Source organism: Podarcis pityusensis, assembly GCF_964106645.2.
Source record: "Podarcis pityusensis genome assembly, chromosome: 1".
In the NCBI taxonomy this organism is placed as follows: domain Eukaryota; kingdom Metazoa; phylum Chordata; class Lepidosauria; order Squamata; family Lacertidae; genus Podarcis; species Podarcis pityusensis.
The window spans coordinates 4,062,982-4,079,817 of NC_138028.1; the positions used below are offsets into that span (position 1 = coordinate 4,062,982).

General features: G+C 46.9%; 2 protein-coding genes across 7 annotated transcripts in view; both read left to right on the top strand.

The window, feature by feature from the left end:
• Positions 1–1,042: 1,042 nt before the first annotated feature.
• Positions 1,043–3,898, top strand: LOC308469937 (uncharacterized protein). 2 transcript variants are annotated; one of them, XM_080993068.1, is made up of 5 exons: positions 1,043–1,058; positions 1,733–1,959; positions 2,229–2,282; positions 2,404–2,543; positions 2,583–3,898. In XM_080993068.1, the coding sequence occupies exons 3-5, from the start codon at positions 2,264–2,266 to the stop codon at positions 3,018–3,020; spliced, it is 597 nt and encodes a 198-aa protein (XP_080849194.1). In that variant the 5' UTR covers positions 1,043–1,058; positions 1,733–1,959; positions 2,229–2,263; the 3' UTR covers positions 3,021–3,898. The 2 variants fall into 2 exon arrangements, with proteins under 2 accessions (XP_080849194.1, XP_080849193.1); XM_080993067.1 differs by lacking the exon at positions 1,043–1,058 and adding an exon at positions 1,066–1,442.
• A 459-nt stretch (positions 3,899–4,357) lies between these two features.
• The window catches only part of DDHD1 (DDHD domain containing 1), a 39,609-nt gene continuing 27,130 nt past the window's right edge, over positions 4,358–16,836 (top strand). For 2 of the 5 annotated variants that reach the window (XR_013989482.1, XM_081016380.1), the window contains exons 1-2: positions 4,362–5,417; positions 11,345–11,518. Coding sequence is in view for 4 of the 5 variants with exons in the window: in XM_081016380.1 (XP_080872506.1) it covers positions 4,430–5,417; positions 11,345–11,518 (1,162 nt within the window). In the remaining variant the exon portion in view is untranslated. Of the gene's footprint in view, positions 5,418–11,344; positions 11,519–16,836 lie in introns of all 5 variants that reach the window. The other 3 variants (XM_081016381.1, XM_081016378.1, XM_081016379.1) reach the window with 3 other exon arrangements.

Below are 16,836 nucleotides of genomic sequence, written 5' to 3' on the forward strand. Positions count from 1 at the left end.
TCCCATTTTAAGGTTGCCCCATGTTCAGTGGCAAGCAGCCAGATTACGACTCCTTCATCCGCTACTACCTCTGATATCCAGAAGATGGCAGTCAAGGATCAGGGGCTCCTGTTTTCGTCAGAGGAAAGAATTCTCTTGGAAATGTATGTGAAGTATGTATATTACCCTCATTACTAATTTGAAGCATCCAAATTTGAAGCATCCTCATTATTAATTTGAAGCAGTTGCATACAATCTTGATGCCCTGTGGAACAAAGCTGCAACAGAAACGGAAATTAGTATAGGAAAAATCCTCCCAGCTCAGGGGGAAATGATCCCAGCAAGGAAGGGGAAGCAGCTATGGTCACATCTTCACAATACATTCACACCAGTGCCAAATCACTTTAAACAGTAAGAATCCTATTCCATTATCATCATCGTACTATTTATACCTCGCCCATCTTACTGGGCTTCCCTAGCCACCCTGGGTAGCTTCCAATATACCTTGGTTTAAGAACAGTCCGGTTTAAGAACAATTTAGTTTACAAACTCCGCAAAACCGGAAATAGCGTCCCGGTTTGAGAACTCTACCTCGGTCTAAGAACGGAATCCGAATGGTGGAAGGAAGGCCTCATTAGGGAAAGCGCACCTCGGTTTAAGAACGGTTTCGGTTTAAGAACGGACTTCCGGGACGGATTAAGTTTGTAAACCGAGGTACTGCTGTATATAAAAACAGAACAAATCATTAAACATTAAAAAAAACTGTACAAGACTGCCTTCAGATGGCTCACGGGCCAGATTACTCCATACCCCCCCCCCCAACATTTCTCCGATGAAAATAGTGACGTCCTAAGGAAAAGCGGGACATTCCGGGATCAAAACAGAAACCAGGATGGCTTCTGTAAATCTGCAACTTTCCCTGGAAAATAGGGACACTGGGAGGGTCTGTTGAGGCTTCCCAAGCTGTTGCCATTGGCTGTTGCCTGTGATGTCACAAAAGCACTTGGCAGCAGAGTGGTTATAAACAAGGGCAGGGATGCCAACCTGAATAAAATATGGGGGGGGGGGAGAGAGAGCAGGTAAGCCCTGCCCCACATAATTGATCACAAGACACAGTGCATGCACCATCAACTGGGGGGGGGGGCTCAATTATTTCATTGGGGAGCTGAAGACCCCTTAGGCCAAAGCAGAACACAGCTGGCAACAGCTGTGACCTTCAGCATTGCCTGGGGTTTTCTTCCACTTGGAGGCGGCGAACTGGCGAATGCAAGGCGGCGATCGTCAGGTGGTGGGATGCTACGGAGTGATACTATGCCAAGTTTGCAACCTTGAAGCCTGCTGATATATCCCAGGTCGGAAGCTGGCTGGTGTTTAGCCTCCTTCCACCTGCCTTGCCCCACCCTCCGGCCCTGGGTCTCCGCATAAGGGAGCTGTTCCTGGAGGAAGAACTTCAACTCCATCAGGCAAGGCCTCCTTCCACCTGCCTTGCTCCACCCTCTGCTTCTCAATGTGTATTGTATTGTTTAATGCACTGTGGCTTGCCGTTGTTTTACTGATTAGTTTAGATATTATTGTAACTGTTGAGTGGATTTCTGTTTAACTTTTATATGTTGATATTATTATTTTATACTATTCTAATGATTGTTGAATGTTACTTTTTTGATGGAGGTTGCCTATTTTAAAGTTATGTTTTATTATCACATTTTTGTATTGCATTAGATTGTTATAAAATGTACATTTTTTGTTTCTTCAGCTTGTAAACCGCCTTGAGTATTGTAAGACAGAAAGGCGGTATACAAATTTAAAATGATGATGATGATGATGATGATGATGGACCTAGCAGAAGCAGGCCGATGTTTGTGGATAGAAGCTGGTTGAAATTCAGCTTCGGAAGCTGGTCCAAAGAAGCCGGGGGCTATTTGTGGGTTGAAGCACAAAGGAACGGAGAGGCAGTGATAAGCAAATGTGTCTACCGCATGGGTAAGCAAACTAAGGCCCGGGGCTGGATCCGGCCCAATCGCCTTCTAAATCCGGCCCGTGGACGGTCCTGGAATCAGCGTGTTTTTACATGAGTAGAATGTGTGCTTTTATTTAAAATGCATCTCTGGGTTATTTGTGGGACATAGGAATTCATTCATATTTTTTTCGTCAGAATTTAGTCTGCCCCCCCGCAAGGTCTGAGGGACAGTGGACCAGCCCCCTGCTGAAAAAGTTTGCTGACCCCTGGTCTACTATATTCATATTCACAGATGTTGGCCGGTGTATGTTTGCGTGAGCGACTGGCATGTTTCGACACGATCCAGGTATTAAACCTGTGGGAACTGGCTGGATGAAGTCAGCGGATGAAGTCACCAGGCTGAAGTGTCTGGCTGATGTTGCCAGACAGATGCCATTCCACTCACGACCCCTGCATTTTGCTTCCAGGGATGTTCAAAGCTGCTGCGATTCTCTCAAGACGGCAGAGGCACCAGTGGCAGCTGCAGGCGCAGGTGGTAGAGGCGGCAGCGGCAGAGGCGCAGGTGGTAGAGGCTCAGGTGGCAGCGGCGGCAGCGGCAGAGGCGCAGGTGGTAGAGGCTCAGGTGGCAGCCGCGGCAGCGGCGCAGGTGGTAGAGGCTAAGACAGCAGAGGCAGCACTGGCAGCGGCAGATGCGCAGGTAGTAGAGGCTCAGACAGCAGAAGAGGCAGCGGCAGAGGCGCAGGTGTTAGATGCTCAGATGGCGGAGGCGGCAGCAGCAGAGGCGCAGGTGGTAGAGGCTAAGACAGCAGAGGCAGCAGTGGCAGCGGCAGATGCACAGGTAGACAGCAGAAGATGCGCAGGCTCAGACAGCAGAAGAGGCAGCGGCAGAGGTGCAGGTGGTAGAGACTCAGACGGTAGAGCGGCAGCGGCAGAGGCGAAGGTGGTAGAGGCTTGGACGGCAGAGGTGCAGGTGGTAGAGGCCCAGACGGCAGAGGCAGCAGTGGCAGCGGCAAAGGCGCAGGTGGTAGAGGCTCAGACGGCAGTCCAACTCTGTGTTACAAAGATGTCTGCAAATGTGGCATGAAGGCTGGATTTCAACCCTGCTGTGTGGAAATCCCATGCAGATGACCTCAGTGCCTGGAGAAGACAGCCAGTTCGTGCATCCACAGCAGTGACCAGAGTAGAAATGACCGCTGGGAGGAGCGCAGAAAGAAGGAACTCCCTGGTGCATCTGCAGCAGCCCAACAGGACACCTTCCTCTGCTCCAGCAGCAACAAAACATGCCTCTCCAGTATCATTCTCCACAGCCACAGCAGTTGCTGCAACCAGGCCCTCCCAGAGTCCCTATTTTCCAGGGACAGTTCTAGATTTACAGCTGTCCCGGTTTCTGGTTTTATCCCAGAATGTCCCACATTTCCTTAGAATGTCTATTTTCACAGGAGAAATATTGGAGGGTGTGGAGTTATGCAAACCCCCCCCCCCCGGCCAAGGAGATAAGTAACTACACCTTTAGAAGACATCCGAAGGCAGCCCTATATAGGTGAAGTTTTTTTAAAAATGTTTCACGTTTTATTATGTTTTTATATAAGTTGGAAGCTCAGGTGGGCACGGTATGAACAATAAAATATCACGGAATAAGCCATCCCTGTTTTCATCGGAGAAACGTTGGAGGGTATGTGTAACTCTCCAGTGGTTTGACTTCGCCCCACTGACAGATGCCCGCATGTACATGTGTGCGTCTTGTTATGTACTGAAGTTCTCACCCTGGGCCAGCAGGGGGATACTGTAGACAGTTTTCACTCAGGTCCACATATGCAAATAAGGGATTGAAAGTGACGTTCAGTGACTGGATAGTTACAGAAAGTGGTTACTGTTGCGTTGTAGTGGAGCTCTATATAAGCAGGCTGGCTGAACCCTTCAGTTCTCTTCTGGCCTGTGAATAAACAAGAGCTGTCTGAAGAATCGCTGCGTCGTCTGATATGTTCACCCACAACTTAACACGTTTCATGAATACACGTGTCCACCTCACGGGCAGGCTGGAGCCACATTCAGCTGAGACGCCTGCGTTTGCAAGGGGTTAGACTGGATGACCCTTGGTGGGGTGTGTGTTTTGTGTGTGTCTACAACACTCATTCTGGCGTGGGCGCCCTCATCCCCTCACAGCCTTTCCCGTCCCCTCAGCCGCGCCAAGCCGCCCTTCCTCGCGCCCAGGCCCAACCCCCTCCCCCTCGACGCAGCGACGGTTGCCGCCGGCTCCGGGCGCCGATTGGGCTGCCTGCCGGCTCCTCCGGCCCTGATTGGCGCGCGCCTCTTTCCATCCTAACCCTCCTCGGCCCGCCTCCTCCCCCCCTTTGCGGGCGGGCGCGCGCGCGGCCGGCGCTGCTGCTGCTGCTGCTGCTGCTGCTGCTCCTTCTTTCTGGGCGGCCTTTCGCCTCGCGTGGCGCGCGGGGAGCCCCGAGGCGCCGTCCCGCCTCCTCCCGGCCGAGGAGCGGCATGGAGGAGAGTTCCGCCTCGAGCCCCCGCGCGGGAAGCCGGCCGGTCGGCTCCCACAAGCGCTCGGCGGCGCGGGCTGCGTCGGACGAGGAGCCGCTGCTGGACTCTGAGGCGGCGGCCGAGGACGAAGACGGGCCGCCTCAGCCGCCGCCGCCGCCTCTGCCTCGGCCGCGGGAATCCCCTCAGCCGCCGCCCGCCGAGCCGCTGTCGTCGTCGTCTGAGGAGGCGGCGGCAGCGGCGGCGGCCGGAGCGGCTCCCGAGGGGCCTCCTCCGCGTCACCGGCGCCCGCCGCCCCACCACCACCACCACTCGCCGGGACACAGGCGGCGGCGGCGGCGCGGCAACCGCCTGCTGCTGCTCGGGCCCCTCATGGACGGAGGCGGCGGCGGCGGCGGCGGCGCGGGCGGGCTGCTGTACCCGCCGCTGGGCCGCGACGACGAGGACGACGACGACGACGAGGAGGGCGACGACGAGGAGGACGACGAGGCTCTGGACGAGGAGGACGGGCCGGGCCGCGGCGGAGCGGGGCCGCTGGCCAGCAGCGAGAGCGCCGGCAGCAGCGGGCTGTCGGGCGGCGGCGGCGCCCCGGAGCCTCGCAAGCGAGCGCGGGGCTCGGGCGGTCCGGCCAGCCGCGCCGCCTCCGCCACGTCTTCGGTGGGCGGCGGCTCCTGCCGGGGCTACGAGGTGGTCCGCGAGCTGGGCCCCGAGGAGGTGCGCTGGTTCTACCGCGAGGAGCGCAAGAGCTGGAAGCCCTTCATCGGCTACGACTCGCTGCGCATCGAGCTGGCCTACCGGGCCTGGGGGCTCCTCGAGAGGAAGGCCGCGCCCGCCGACCAAGCCCAGGGGGTCGCCGCCGCAGGCAGCAGCAGCCCCGAGGCCTTCGAGCCCGGCTCGCCCGGCATCCCTCCGTCGGAGCCCGTGTGCGTCCGCGGAGGCCTCTACGAGGTGGATGTGGCCAACTCCGAGTCCTACCCGGTCTATTGGAACCGTAAGTCGTCGCCGATGCCTCCCCCCCTCCCCATAGCAGCCAAATCCCGGGGGGGCGAGGCCCATCCGGCCCCCACAATGAAATATCTTAGGGGGCCGGCCCCCACATCGCGGTCATTGCCATTCAAATGGGCTGTGCGTGTGCCGTGTCATGCGATGGATTAGGTGGGGTGGGGCTTGCCTTGTTTCATTAGCCAGGGGATGCCTGAGGAGCTCAAGTCCCGTTAAACCCGGTGGGGTCTGGCTTCAGAGTCAACCTGCCCGGGAGGATCGGGCTGGAACCCTGGTGCTACCGGTTCTTCCCTTGCACGTTGACGTTGGCAGCTGGTTCCACCAGTTCAGTGATGCTTGATTCTCAAGGCTCTTAATTTATTTTTTAAAGGAGGCGCACAATGTCCTGCCTGGAGGCTTGCAACAGGAAAAATTAGGCACGCCAAAGGGTGGATGCTCAGGGACTCCTGGATCCTTGGCCAGCTGTCACCTTCCTTTTGCTCTGCTTTCATGACCATTTTATCAGAGACCCGCAGTCCTGAAGTCTTGCTTAACCCTTCCACTTTTCTCCTTTTCCCTCCTAAGCAAGTGATGTTCTAAACCAGGTGTGGGGAACCTTTAGTCCTCCAGATGTTGCTGAAGTGCAGCTCTTGGAAGCATGGCAAATGACCTGGTTTGAAGAAGGTTCAAGTTCTGCAGCATTTGGAGGGCCAAAGGTCCTGCACCAGTTTTAAGCATTTATCAGCACCCTGACTTATTACTGCATTTTCTTTTTGTTCAGCACCCTTGCCATAAGGTTTCATTGTGCTTCCCATCTCCATAATTTTATTCCTTAAGCATTCCTTTATCTGCTTCTCACATGGCTTATGCTTACACACACACACACACAGAGAGAGAGAGAGAGAGATTATACATGTCGCAGGGAGGTCCTGTGCCTGCTCTTTTTCAAGTCAGCTACTTCCTTCTTATTCAGTTCGTACCTGTTCTCATGTGCCCAGATCACTTACCTAGGCAGGAAGCTAAATCATAACATCTGTACGTAACCTCCTACTCCCTTTTCCAAACTACACTCCTGCTGCTCTGAGGAACTATGATTTCTATTCCTGTACAAAAATTTCCACTATCGTGGCACCTCCCTCATCTCTGCCCATTGCAATCCTAAAGAGATGGCTTGCATTTCCTTCAAGCTCCAGCCCTTTTGCACTCCTTTCTGTGAACCGGCGGTTCTCAACCTGTGGGTCCCCAGATGTTGTTGGACTACAACTCCCATCATCCCTGAGCTCTGGCCTTGCTCGCTAGGGTTGATGGGACTTATAGTTCAACAGCATCTGGGGACCCATAGGTTGAGAAAGGCTGCCTGAGTGTGAACAAAAGACAGGTATGGAAGTTGACTGGCTGTTGTTCCCAAAGCCTGCATGTACTCTGTCCCTAAAAATGTTGTTAGAATGCTGTGCCAACGTAAGATAAACTCTGCAGTAAGAAACTGATTTGTATTTGCATTCTTTTTACTCTGCATAGTCTTGTTTGCAGTGTGTATTCTTTTGCATAATTGTCTCTCTCCCTGGTGCCACAAGTAGTGGCATGAAGTTTTAGAGCAAAGTCTCTCTTAACTTGCGAGATTACACTGGGGAGGCATTGGCCATACACTTTGCAGCTATAAGGACAAAGAGTTGCCCTTTGCTTTTCTGGGGAAACATGTATGATCTGTATTGCATTCTGAGACTTCTGTGGAAACACAGTCTGGATTACTCCCTTTGTCTGTTCTGCTCTACTTTCAACTGCAGCTCCTTTTCTTTCTCTCCTTTCTCTGGAAGTATGTATTATTTTAGGCAGATTTAATTAAGAATGTGGTTTTCAGAACAACAAACAAATGAAAATTACAAGTTCTTAAGAAACAATACATTGAAAATGAAGCATTACATCATTGCTTAATAACAATATAAGTGAAAAAGTAAAGGGAAGGGAAAGGAACGTCTTTATCACACCCTAATCTAGCACCATCTTGCTGTCCAGAGCCTCCTGCAGGGCAGCATCAGTTTTCTTACCACTTTATGGACCAGGAGTTACCAGAACTTCTTGTTTATGTTGAAAGGTTAATTGTGAGTTTGCATGTCTCTTGTCCTTCATTAAGCTGCTAGTGCTTTGTGAGCCAAACCCAGTAATATAGGCCCTTGCACATCTTTAGTAGGAATTAATTAAGAAATTTGTTTTATCCTGCGGACATGAATGTGCACTCTTGAGTTAGGGTTAAAGGCAGCTGAGACTGAATCACTTAGTTTTGTCTCTGCCTGATGGTGGAGCAGGCATGCACAATCCTGTTAGCCTGCGGTATCCTTAAGGTCTATGAATGTCAGTACCATCAATCATTATGTCAAGAGGAGAGGTGGATGATGGCTCATGCAGACTTCACTGGGCAGGGAATGAATGAGACAGCACCTTTCTTTGCTTGTCTTTGCACAATCCAGGCAGAGTGAAGAGGGATCTCTTTATTTCTCCCACTTTGCAGACTGAATATATTCTTGTGTTCTTACCAAAGTCATCTATACTGGATTTTCTCATTAGGCAAATTCTTTGTTTTGCCTGAAATTATGCATAGGCAGCCATGTTTGTTTGTTCATGTATCTGCCCCATTTGTGTATAAAGTGGGGGTGGGTGTTTGATGTTTACATCATAATGGATATGTCGGTGTGGGCAGCTGAATTCTCTTCTGTCTTAGCTCCCCACAGTGCATGGCATTAGCCTCTTTTCTCCCAACCCACTGTGACTTTGCTGAGAGAAAAGTGCCTTGAGTTAAATGCTGTAAGGTGATAAGGCAATGGGAGGATTTAGGTGTTCTCGCCCACACACATCTTTTGAAATAAAAATCAAGCCTCTGTCCCACTTTGAGAATGGGGCAGATGTGACACACTTAGTTTGCTACTGAGATTTCTCTTTGCAACGGTAATGCTACCCCAAAGATCACACAAGTTGTGTCTTGGCTAGCCCAGACATTATTAAACTAGGCTAGCATGTGTTTTCATTCTCATTTTTAATAATTTAATTATTTGATTACTGGGTTAAAAAAAGTTGTTTTAGGGTTCTTAAGTTTTGCTTGTGAGTTCTAAATACACTCTTTGTTTCTTGGCCTAAACCTTGCTAGTCTTGCACTGCTAAGTGTCTATAGAATTTAACTGATAATTTTAAAAGCTTGGTCTCTGCATCCAAGGGACAAAAAGAGACCCAGACACCTTAACTGATAGTAACTCCTTGATTTCCAGTTGCCTCTTGGATTCTTCCACTGAAAACCAGAGCTTGGTGGTTTATAACACTCATTTGTACATCTTGTTGGATTGAACAGTTTATTCACAAACAATTATCTAGATCTTCATCTACTGTCTTTATCCTAAATTGCCTTTCGGTAGAAGACCAGAACCATTGTGTGCAACTGTGGTCACCATATAGCTCCACCACCAGCTTGGTTATTACACTGTAGATTGGTCTTCCTTACTTGACAGATTTTTTTGATGTCTTCCTTCTTTGTGGTCAGCAAGAGTACATAAGAAATATATATATAGTGCATAATTTTGCACTGGGGTCAGATGATTTCTAACCCTGATTTCAGCAGAGAAAAGTTTGAACCTGTCATCAGAGACCGCCCACATCTCAGAAGCCAGATAAGGGTCTCTCTGAGCTTCCACTGGTCAAAGACTGGGATTTTATTTACTACTCAACTCTGTATTTGCATCCTTCTTGTTAATGTCACATATGGAGAAAGGGCCCTTATGCACTATCTCCATATGCTCCGCTGTCTATGTTTAAAATCCCCTTTTGTAAGCAGAATAAATGAAGAAATAAATGAGCAGTTGTATGGACATTTTCACAGATTCTGGAAGCAGAATGTGGTTTCCCTGGTGCTGAGTGTTTGAGGCAGAGCACATTCAGCCCTGACAGTGCTCTTGCTTTTGCAGCCATTTATCTGCTGGAATGAGAGTGGAGAAAATGGACCTTATTGAGTAATTTGCCAGTGGGTAGTTGACTTTCTTGGCATGGATACAGCAAGATCAATTGCTTTAATTTTTCCTGCTGTAACCTGTAGGAACAGCAAGAAAACAAAAGCTTGGGGAAGGCAGAGGGGAGAAACAGTAAACATAAACAAAGTAGAGAGTGAAAATGGTGGCCTGCTGTGTTGCTTTTCATTTTGGAAGTAATTTCTCCTTCTCATTAAATCTGGGTGGCAGATGTTTAAAAAAGTAGCATATGCTGTTCACAGAGGGATTTCCAAGCTTTGGGGAGAGAGGTTCCTGGGTGCCAGCATCAAAAGCAGCATTGTGCTCAGAGCGGAAGTAAGCATTTGATCTTGAGAAGATTAAGGGTGTTGACAGAAAGCATCCCAGTAATTTAAAGTAGTAGTGACCTCCTTACCTTGGGTAGCTCTTTGTGTTTACTGAACTAAAATGACAGCTGGCGTAGTAATAAGTAAGGTCTTTTTCCTCTGTAGGAGTCTCTATAGTTAGTCCCTAGTATCACAGCATAATTGTACTTTGGTAAACCCTGCCCTGCCCTGTTGCGGAATCTTCCTTCCTTCATGAGTCTTTCCTCTCAGATAAGCAACTTGAGACTGCTTTTAGCAGGTGACTGCTCAGTGTTACTCATCTGCTGCTTGTCTTACCTGTTCTGCTTCCCAATGACTCTACCTTAGGGTGCCTTCCACCATTGCGGCACAGCTTCAACAAAGCTCCAAGAGCTGGTCTTTACAGAGTGTGAGTCTGAGGATTAGCATTAAGAAAATCCCCCATGCAAGCTCCATTGAAATGAAAGGACGATGCGCTACAGTGGCATTTTGTGACAGAGGACATAGGACTTCATATAACAATTCACTGTCTGCAGTGATTAGGCCCAGCTATGACCCAGTGCTACCAAGTGATAGCAGTGGGGCCAGCTCAGGATCAAGTTTATCCCAGGCAAGTTGGGCCCCTCCCTGCCCCCCCCAATGTCCTGGTTTGGAGCATTCTGTTGGCTACTACTGGTGTAAATCCCACCAGTACTACTTGCACATGGCTGAGCAACACTGATAATGGTCCATGGACAGAGGCCAGGATGGCAAAGGTACAGCTCCACCTGATCAAACTCCTAGCGAAATGCAAAGGAGGGGGGTGGATTCCAGCCCAAGTATTCAAGCCAGGCGTAGGCAAACTCCAGCCCTCCAGATGTTTGGAACTACAATTCCCATCATCCCTAGCTAACAGGACCAGTGGTCTGGGACGATGGTTGTCCCAAACACCTGGAGGGACGGAGTTTGCCTATGCCTGCTTTAAGCAATGTTCAATATAAAACTGAAACACAAAATACTGAAAAATTCAGTGCTAATTTTTTAAAATAGTGAACTATACAGATTGTACCAATGGCAGAAAGGGAACGTGGCCTCCTCATAATAGCAAGTTGCCAAAAGTTACTTTTCTGTTGTAAAGCTAATGCAAAATTACAATTTTTAAAGACAGACATTTCCTTTTACATGTGTTTTGTGGGTGGGTAAAGCTGCTGTGTCTGATGTCTTTAACAGATTTGTACACAGAAGACACATGTGTGAGATATGTTTGTATAACACAAAATGGTTGAAGAAGGTTGACTTAGGGTTTTCAAAGACATTCGGAAAGTGTAGTTGACACTTTAAAGTACTTTAAAATACTGAAACCTAGACTATTTGAAACCTACTTTGCCATTTAGCTGTGTATTGACTTTCTCAAGGCAACAGGGCCCATAATGTTATCGATTCAAGTGGAGCAAATACCTTGGAACTGCAGGGCTGCCAGCCACTGTAAGAATGGGATCATTTAGCCCCCTGCAAGGCAACCGCAGTCACATTCTGACAGATGTGATAGATTTTGCCCAAACATCTTTTTCTCTTGCATTAACTGATCTGCTATATCTTAAAATATACTGTGTTTGTCACCTTTACAGAATCTGAGAAGATCCCTGTGATGCGTGGGCAGTGGTTTGTTGATGGCACATGGCAGCCGCTAGAAGAAGAAGAAAGCAATTTGATAGAACAAGAACATCTCAGCTGTTTCAAGGGGCAGCAGTTGCAAGAAAACTTTGACATGGAAGTATCAAAACCTTTGGATGGAAAAGAGGGTAAGGGATGCCTGGATCAATGGTCCTGCCTCATGTTTCTTTTTATGATAGTCATAACCTTTTGTGTACATGTTTGATGGTGCGTTTTGCATGATTAGCCATTACTTGCTTCAGTCTCTTATTATCGTTAGGAGCATAGGAAACTGCCTTACACCAAGTTGAACAATTGATTCTTCTAGTTCAATATTACCTACACTGACCAGCAGCAGCTGTCCTGAATTTCAGATTTTCCTGCCCCACCTGACGAAGTCTGGGATTGCACCTGAGTGATGTTTCTTCCCCAAAGCACTTCTCAAAAACAGCATGTTTTATTATGCATTATTTTGTGTTACCATAAATACACCCACCCACAATAGAGAACTTCCTCGTTTTTCAAACCATTTTCATTCTTTAAGTTGAAGTCCTCCCAGATGCTTGTTGTTGTTTTTTGCCCCTGGAAACTTTTTAACCTTTTGATTTTTACTATTTTTAAATCCAGCCTATCAACCACGAGAGACCAAAAGATACATATTTCTTAATTTTGGGTCAGTCCAGGCTTGGTAGAATCATTTTCACTTGTATTCTTTCAGTTGTTTTGTGGTCAAACAAAATAGTGTTTAAAATGGCCAGACTGATAAGTCTTGACATCCCCTCCGTTAGGTTCGGAATAATCACTTCACAGGAGTAGAGTGATTAGTAGAATCAGCAGGCCATACCAGTCAGTTTACTAGTCAAAAATCAGTTTGACCACAAGTATTCCATAAAGCCAAGAATGCTACTGTCCAGGTGACAGCTTACTTTCTATTGGTTAGCAAGGACAGGTGTGAGAGCCTCTTGCCTCTAGCCCCATTACAGCCCAGGGCCAAATCAAGTAACACAGCAAAACTGCAGGTATCACCAAACAATTCTTTTTGTGGATAATTTGCTATAATTTTCTTAGAGTTAGTATCATTGTTTCACAAAACAGTTAACTAATTTGTTTTTCAAATTGGTGTAAGTATCAGCAATGCATTTTTCTAGAAAAATAGGTGCACCGCTGTACAGTGGTACCTCGGGTTACATACGCTTCAGGTTACAGATTCCGCTAACCCAGAAATATTACGTCGGGTTAAGAACTTTGCTTCAGGATGAGAACAGAAATCGTGCAGCAGCGGTGCAGCGGCAGCAGCAGGAGGCCCCATTAGCTAAAGCACGCCTCTAGTTAAGAACAGTTTCAGGTTAAGAACGGACCTCCGGAACGAATTAAGTTCATAACTAGAGGTACCACTGTACTCACCATGAAGTTGTAGGTGCCACACTTTTTAACAACAACAACAAAAAGGTGCAGGTACTACATACCCTTGGGTACTCCCTGGAAAAAAGCACTGAGTATCAAACTTGTTGACAGTTAATGTTTCCTTTTTGTTCTCATAAAGTCATTGTTTTAAAAATACTTGACTTTTTTGGTAATATTTGACTGGTCAGTTTGACATTGCTTCAGTTGCATTGTTTATCTTGCGCAATAAGACCCAATTGCTTTGGGCAAGACAAACTGCAGAGCTCTCCCCAAGTTTGAGTGCCCTGGACAGTAGTACAGGTTTGGCTGTATGCGTTGCATCACCCTGCTTATTTTAAAAGCCTTTCAACTTATCAGCACAACTATTTATCATTATTTAAGCTCCAAGTCTGTTGCTTTGCCAAGTTGTGGCCTTAGTGATGGGCTGCTGCTAGAAGAAAAGCGGGTGCTGACTATTTGGTTCCTCCTCTAGGGCTGATGCCCAGCAGCAAAGTAAATGGTTTTTTTGTACTTGCCATTTAATTTCCAATAAACAAAATATTTTGCAGACTTAAGTCTTGGTAAAATAGTTTGACCCTGACTTTTCAAGATTTGCACTAGAAAACAAAGAGTTAAAAGTGGGAGTTTGGGCAGATAGTACAGAATAAAATATTATTTTTATAGTTTTTATGTGTTTTTTACACATCTGTTAAGTAATTTCATTTTTTGGGTTGCGGCTTGAGCCCAGCTTCATTGTAGTTATTGAACTCTGTTTTGGGTAGTAGGTTTATACTGATATGTCTTCCGGATGGAAAATTTGAACATGCCTCGCTGTTAAGACTGATGTTGGATAAGCATTAACTCTGGTACATCTAGAGTGGGGTGGTATTATGACAGAAAGTTAGAACAATATAAAAATGCAATATTGAAATCAGTTAAACCCATTTTCAGTAGAAGAATAGGGTGGGTCTTAAAAAACGCATCTCAGAGGTACATCTTCAGAGTACTGTGGAAGCTGTACAGTGATGGTGCTGGACACATCTCTGAAAAGGATCTTGACTGCCCTGCCTCCAAGCTAATTTCTCTGCTTTGGATGTAATGTTTACTTGGGGCCTATGTGCAAGATTATATTCAGTATACGGATGTCAGTTATGTCTGGTGGCTGGGGATGACTTACTCCCACCTGTACAGTTAGAACTGAGTTAGACTATTGTTAAGTGGCTATATCTGAAGCAACAGTAGTGGCTGTCAGGACTACATGGGTGGGGCTGTATTGCTCCCCAGACTTCTGAGCACATGTGTCGCTGCCACTTACTGATAGGGGGAGCTCAGTGTGGATGCCATGGCAGAAGCCAGTCGAATGTTCCGACTGCTGAGTCTGCACTGTGCTTGCACCATCTCCCAGTTCCTTTTTCTTAATGCAGAGCAGCAGTGCATTCAGAAAACAAGAAAAGATCCACACAGTCCTGCCAGCTGCTACTAGAAGCCAATGTTTGTGCCCTCCATAACTCTTTAACAGTTGGAAGAAAGTCTCATTAAGCATTTACTGGTAGAGATTATTCTGGCAGCTCAACCATAAATGAGATGAAAGGAAATTTATACATTCTAATAATAATTTGTGAGACGAGGAGGAATGCAAGTTTTAAATATTTTTCTTCAATTCTGTTGTGCTTGATCTTTAAATAATTTTGTTTGGCTTATGTTCTTCTGGAGTATATAGGTTATAATAAACCTTTTGAGAAGTAAGTATTACGATTGCACTCTTAAAAGTGAACTTAAGGCAGAGATTTTAGCAACTTCAGAAGAAGAATATTAGAGCCAAGAAGAATATTAGTTTTGCAGTGTCACAGTGTTCCACATTCCAAGGTACTCTTGGCCTTGGAAGTTGCAAAATTCTAACACTTTCCCAAGAATTCAGCCTTCCCTTTAGAAATCTGATAGTTGCAACAAATTAGGACTGATCCTCTATGGGGCTGTGCACAGAGCAGCAGGGTCACGCCAAATGGAGCCCTTTTAGAATAGATAAAATCCTGCCAATCAATAGTTTGCTGAGGAAATGGAAGCAGGGAGGATGTAACTTCAGTTCCCAAAAAGGTAATTTATGCAGTTTTGGAAATGATCCCTCTTGTTGTTGTTATTCATCATTCATCATTTTATTTGTATGCCGCCTTTCCATAGTTAAAACAGTGCTCAAGGCGGCTTGCAACATGAGAAGGTTTACATAATTACCAACATAACAAAAGTTATAAACAACAAATAAAACACATCAAAAAGTACACAACCAAATGGAAAACAATTTCCTCATAAATCATAAAATCTAAAACTAAGAATACAGCATTAATACCGATCACAATTACAAATGACATAGATAAAAAATAAAAGCTATTTAAAAACAAAAAGAAAACAAAAGCGGAGCCCTCTCTGCCCAGCAGCAGCAGCACTCCTTTATGGAGCTTGTCAGGCCCCGTCCCAAGCCAGGTGGAGAGAAGAAGGGCAGGACCCTTCAGGCTCCCAGCAGGTCAGTCCTGTTGTTGTTGTAAGTTGAATTTATATACTGCCCTATACCCGGAGGTCTCAGGGTGGTTCACAGAATAAAATCAAAATATAAAACTATAAAATAAAAATAAAACAGCAACCCAATAACCCTCCCCCCCCCCAAAAAAGCCCCCACATTTTAAAAGCGTATAGGAAGTCAGTCAAATCAACCAAAGGCCTGTTTAAAAAGGAACGTTTTTGCCTGGCACCTAAAGGTGTATAATAAAGGTGCCAGGCGAACTTCCCTGGGGAGAGCATTCCACAGACGGGGAGCCACTGCAGAGAAGGCCTGTTCTCGTGTTGCCACCCTCTGGACCTCTAGAGGAGGAGGCACACAAACAAAGGCCTGGGAAGATGATCTTGGGGTCTGGGTAGGTTCAAATGGAAAGAGGTGGTCCTTGAGGTATTGGGGTCCTATAGGACAAAACCAGCACTTTGAATTGGAACTGGAAACTAATTGGTAGCCAGTGGAATCGGACCAGGATCAGTGTAATATGCTCAAACCGTCTTGCTCCGGTGAGCAACCTGGCCGCTGAATTCTGCACCAGCTGAAGTTTCCAAATTGACTTCAGAGGCAGCCCTACATGGAATTCATTGCAGCAATCTAACTTTGAGGTTACCAGAGCATAGACAACAGTAGTTAGGCTATCCCTATACAAATAGGGGCGTAGCTGGGCCACCAGCCAAAGCTGATGGAAGGTGCTCCAGGCCACTGAGGCCACCTGAGCCTCAAGCAACAGGAAAGGATCCAGGAGTACCCCCAGGTTGCGAACCTGCTCCTTCAGAGGAAGTGTTACACCATCAAGAGCAGGCCCACCCATCTGGTGCCTCAGTCTTATCTGGATTGAGTTTCAGTTTGTTGGCTCTCATCCAGTCCATTACCAAGGCAAGACACTAGTCCAGTGCTTCCATTGCCTCATCTGCAGATGTCAAGGAGAAATAGAGCGTACTTGTTGGATTGGAGAGAAGGACTTCTAATGGAAGACCTGTTAACATGCCCATTTCCCACCCTGCTGAGTCCACACATGAAATACGCTTCCTCTCAATCAGTGCCCCATTCAAATATTGAATGTAGAGACTTGCACTTATTACCCAAAACCCAAGAAAATGCCATTCTTTTGTTAAAGTTGTCTATATTGGAATCATTTATAGTTTGTATTGTTATCTGAACATACTAAATGATAGTCAAGAGGCTGACCAAATTGCCTTGCCATTTATCACAAATGTCTAAGGATAGGCCATAGACAGTTGCAATTTTTGTTTGACATTCATTTAAATAAAGCACAAACAGTAATTCTAAATGGCAAATGCTGGTTGTTAAATAAAGTTACAGGGCTCTAAATGAAGTGTGTGAAGCAGGGTTGTGAAGTAAGGAGTCCTCGTGGTGTTGCAGTTGGACTAAGGCAGCAGAGACCCAGGTTCATGGTCCCTCCTCACCATAAAGCATACTGGCTGGCCCTGCACCCATGACAGTCTCTCAGCCTAGCCTACTTCATAGCTGCTTGTGGGGCTGGGCTGTGTATGCAGCCCTGCACTCCTTGATTAGAGT

Bases quoted from the DNA above. Each gene is read 5' to 3' on its own strand.
- LOC308469937 (XM_080993068.1), top strand. The intron at 2,544-2,582 runs GTGGTAGAGGCT...GCAGCGGCGCAG, and splicing joins CGGCAGCGGCAGAGGCGCAG to GTGGTAGAGGCTAAGACAGC.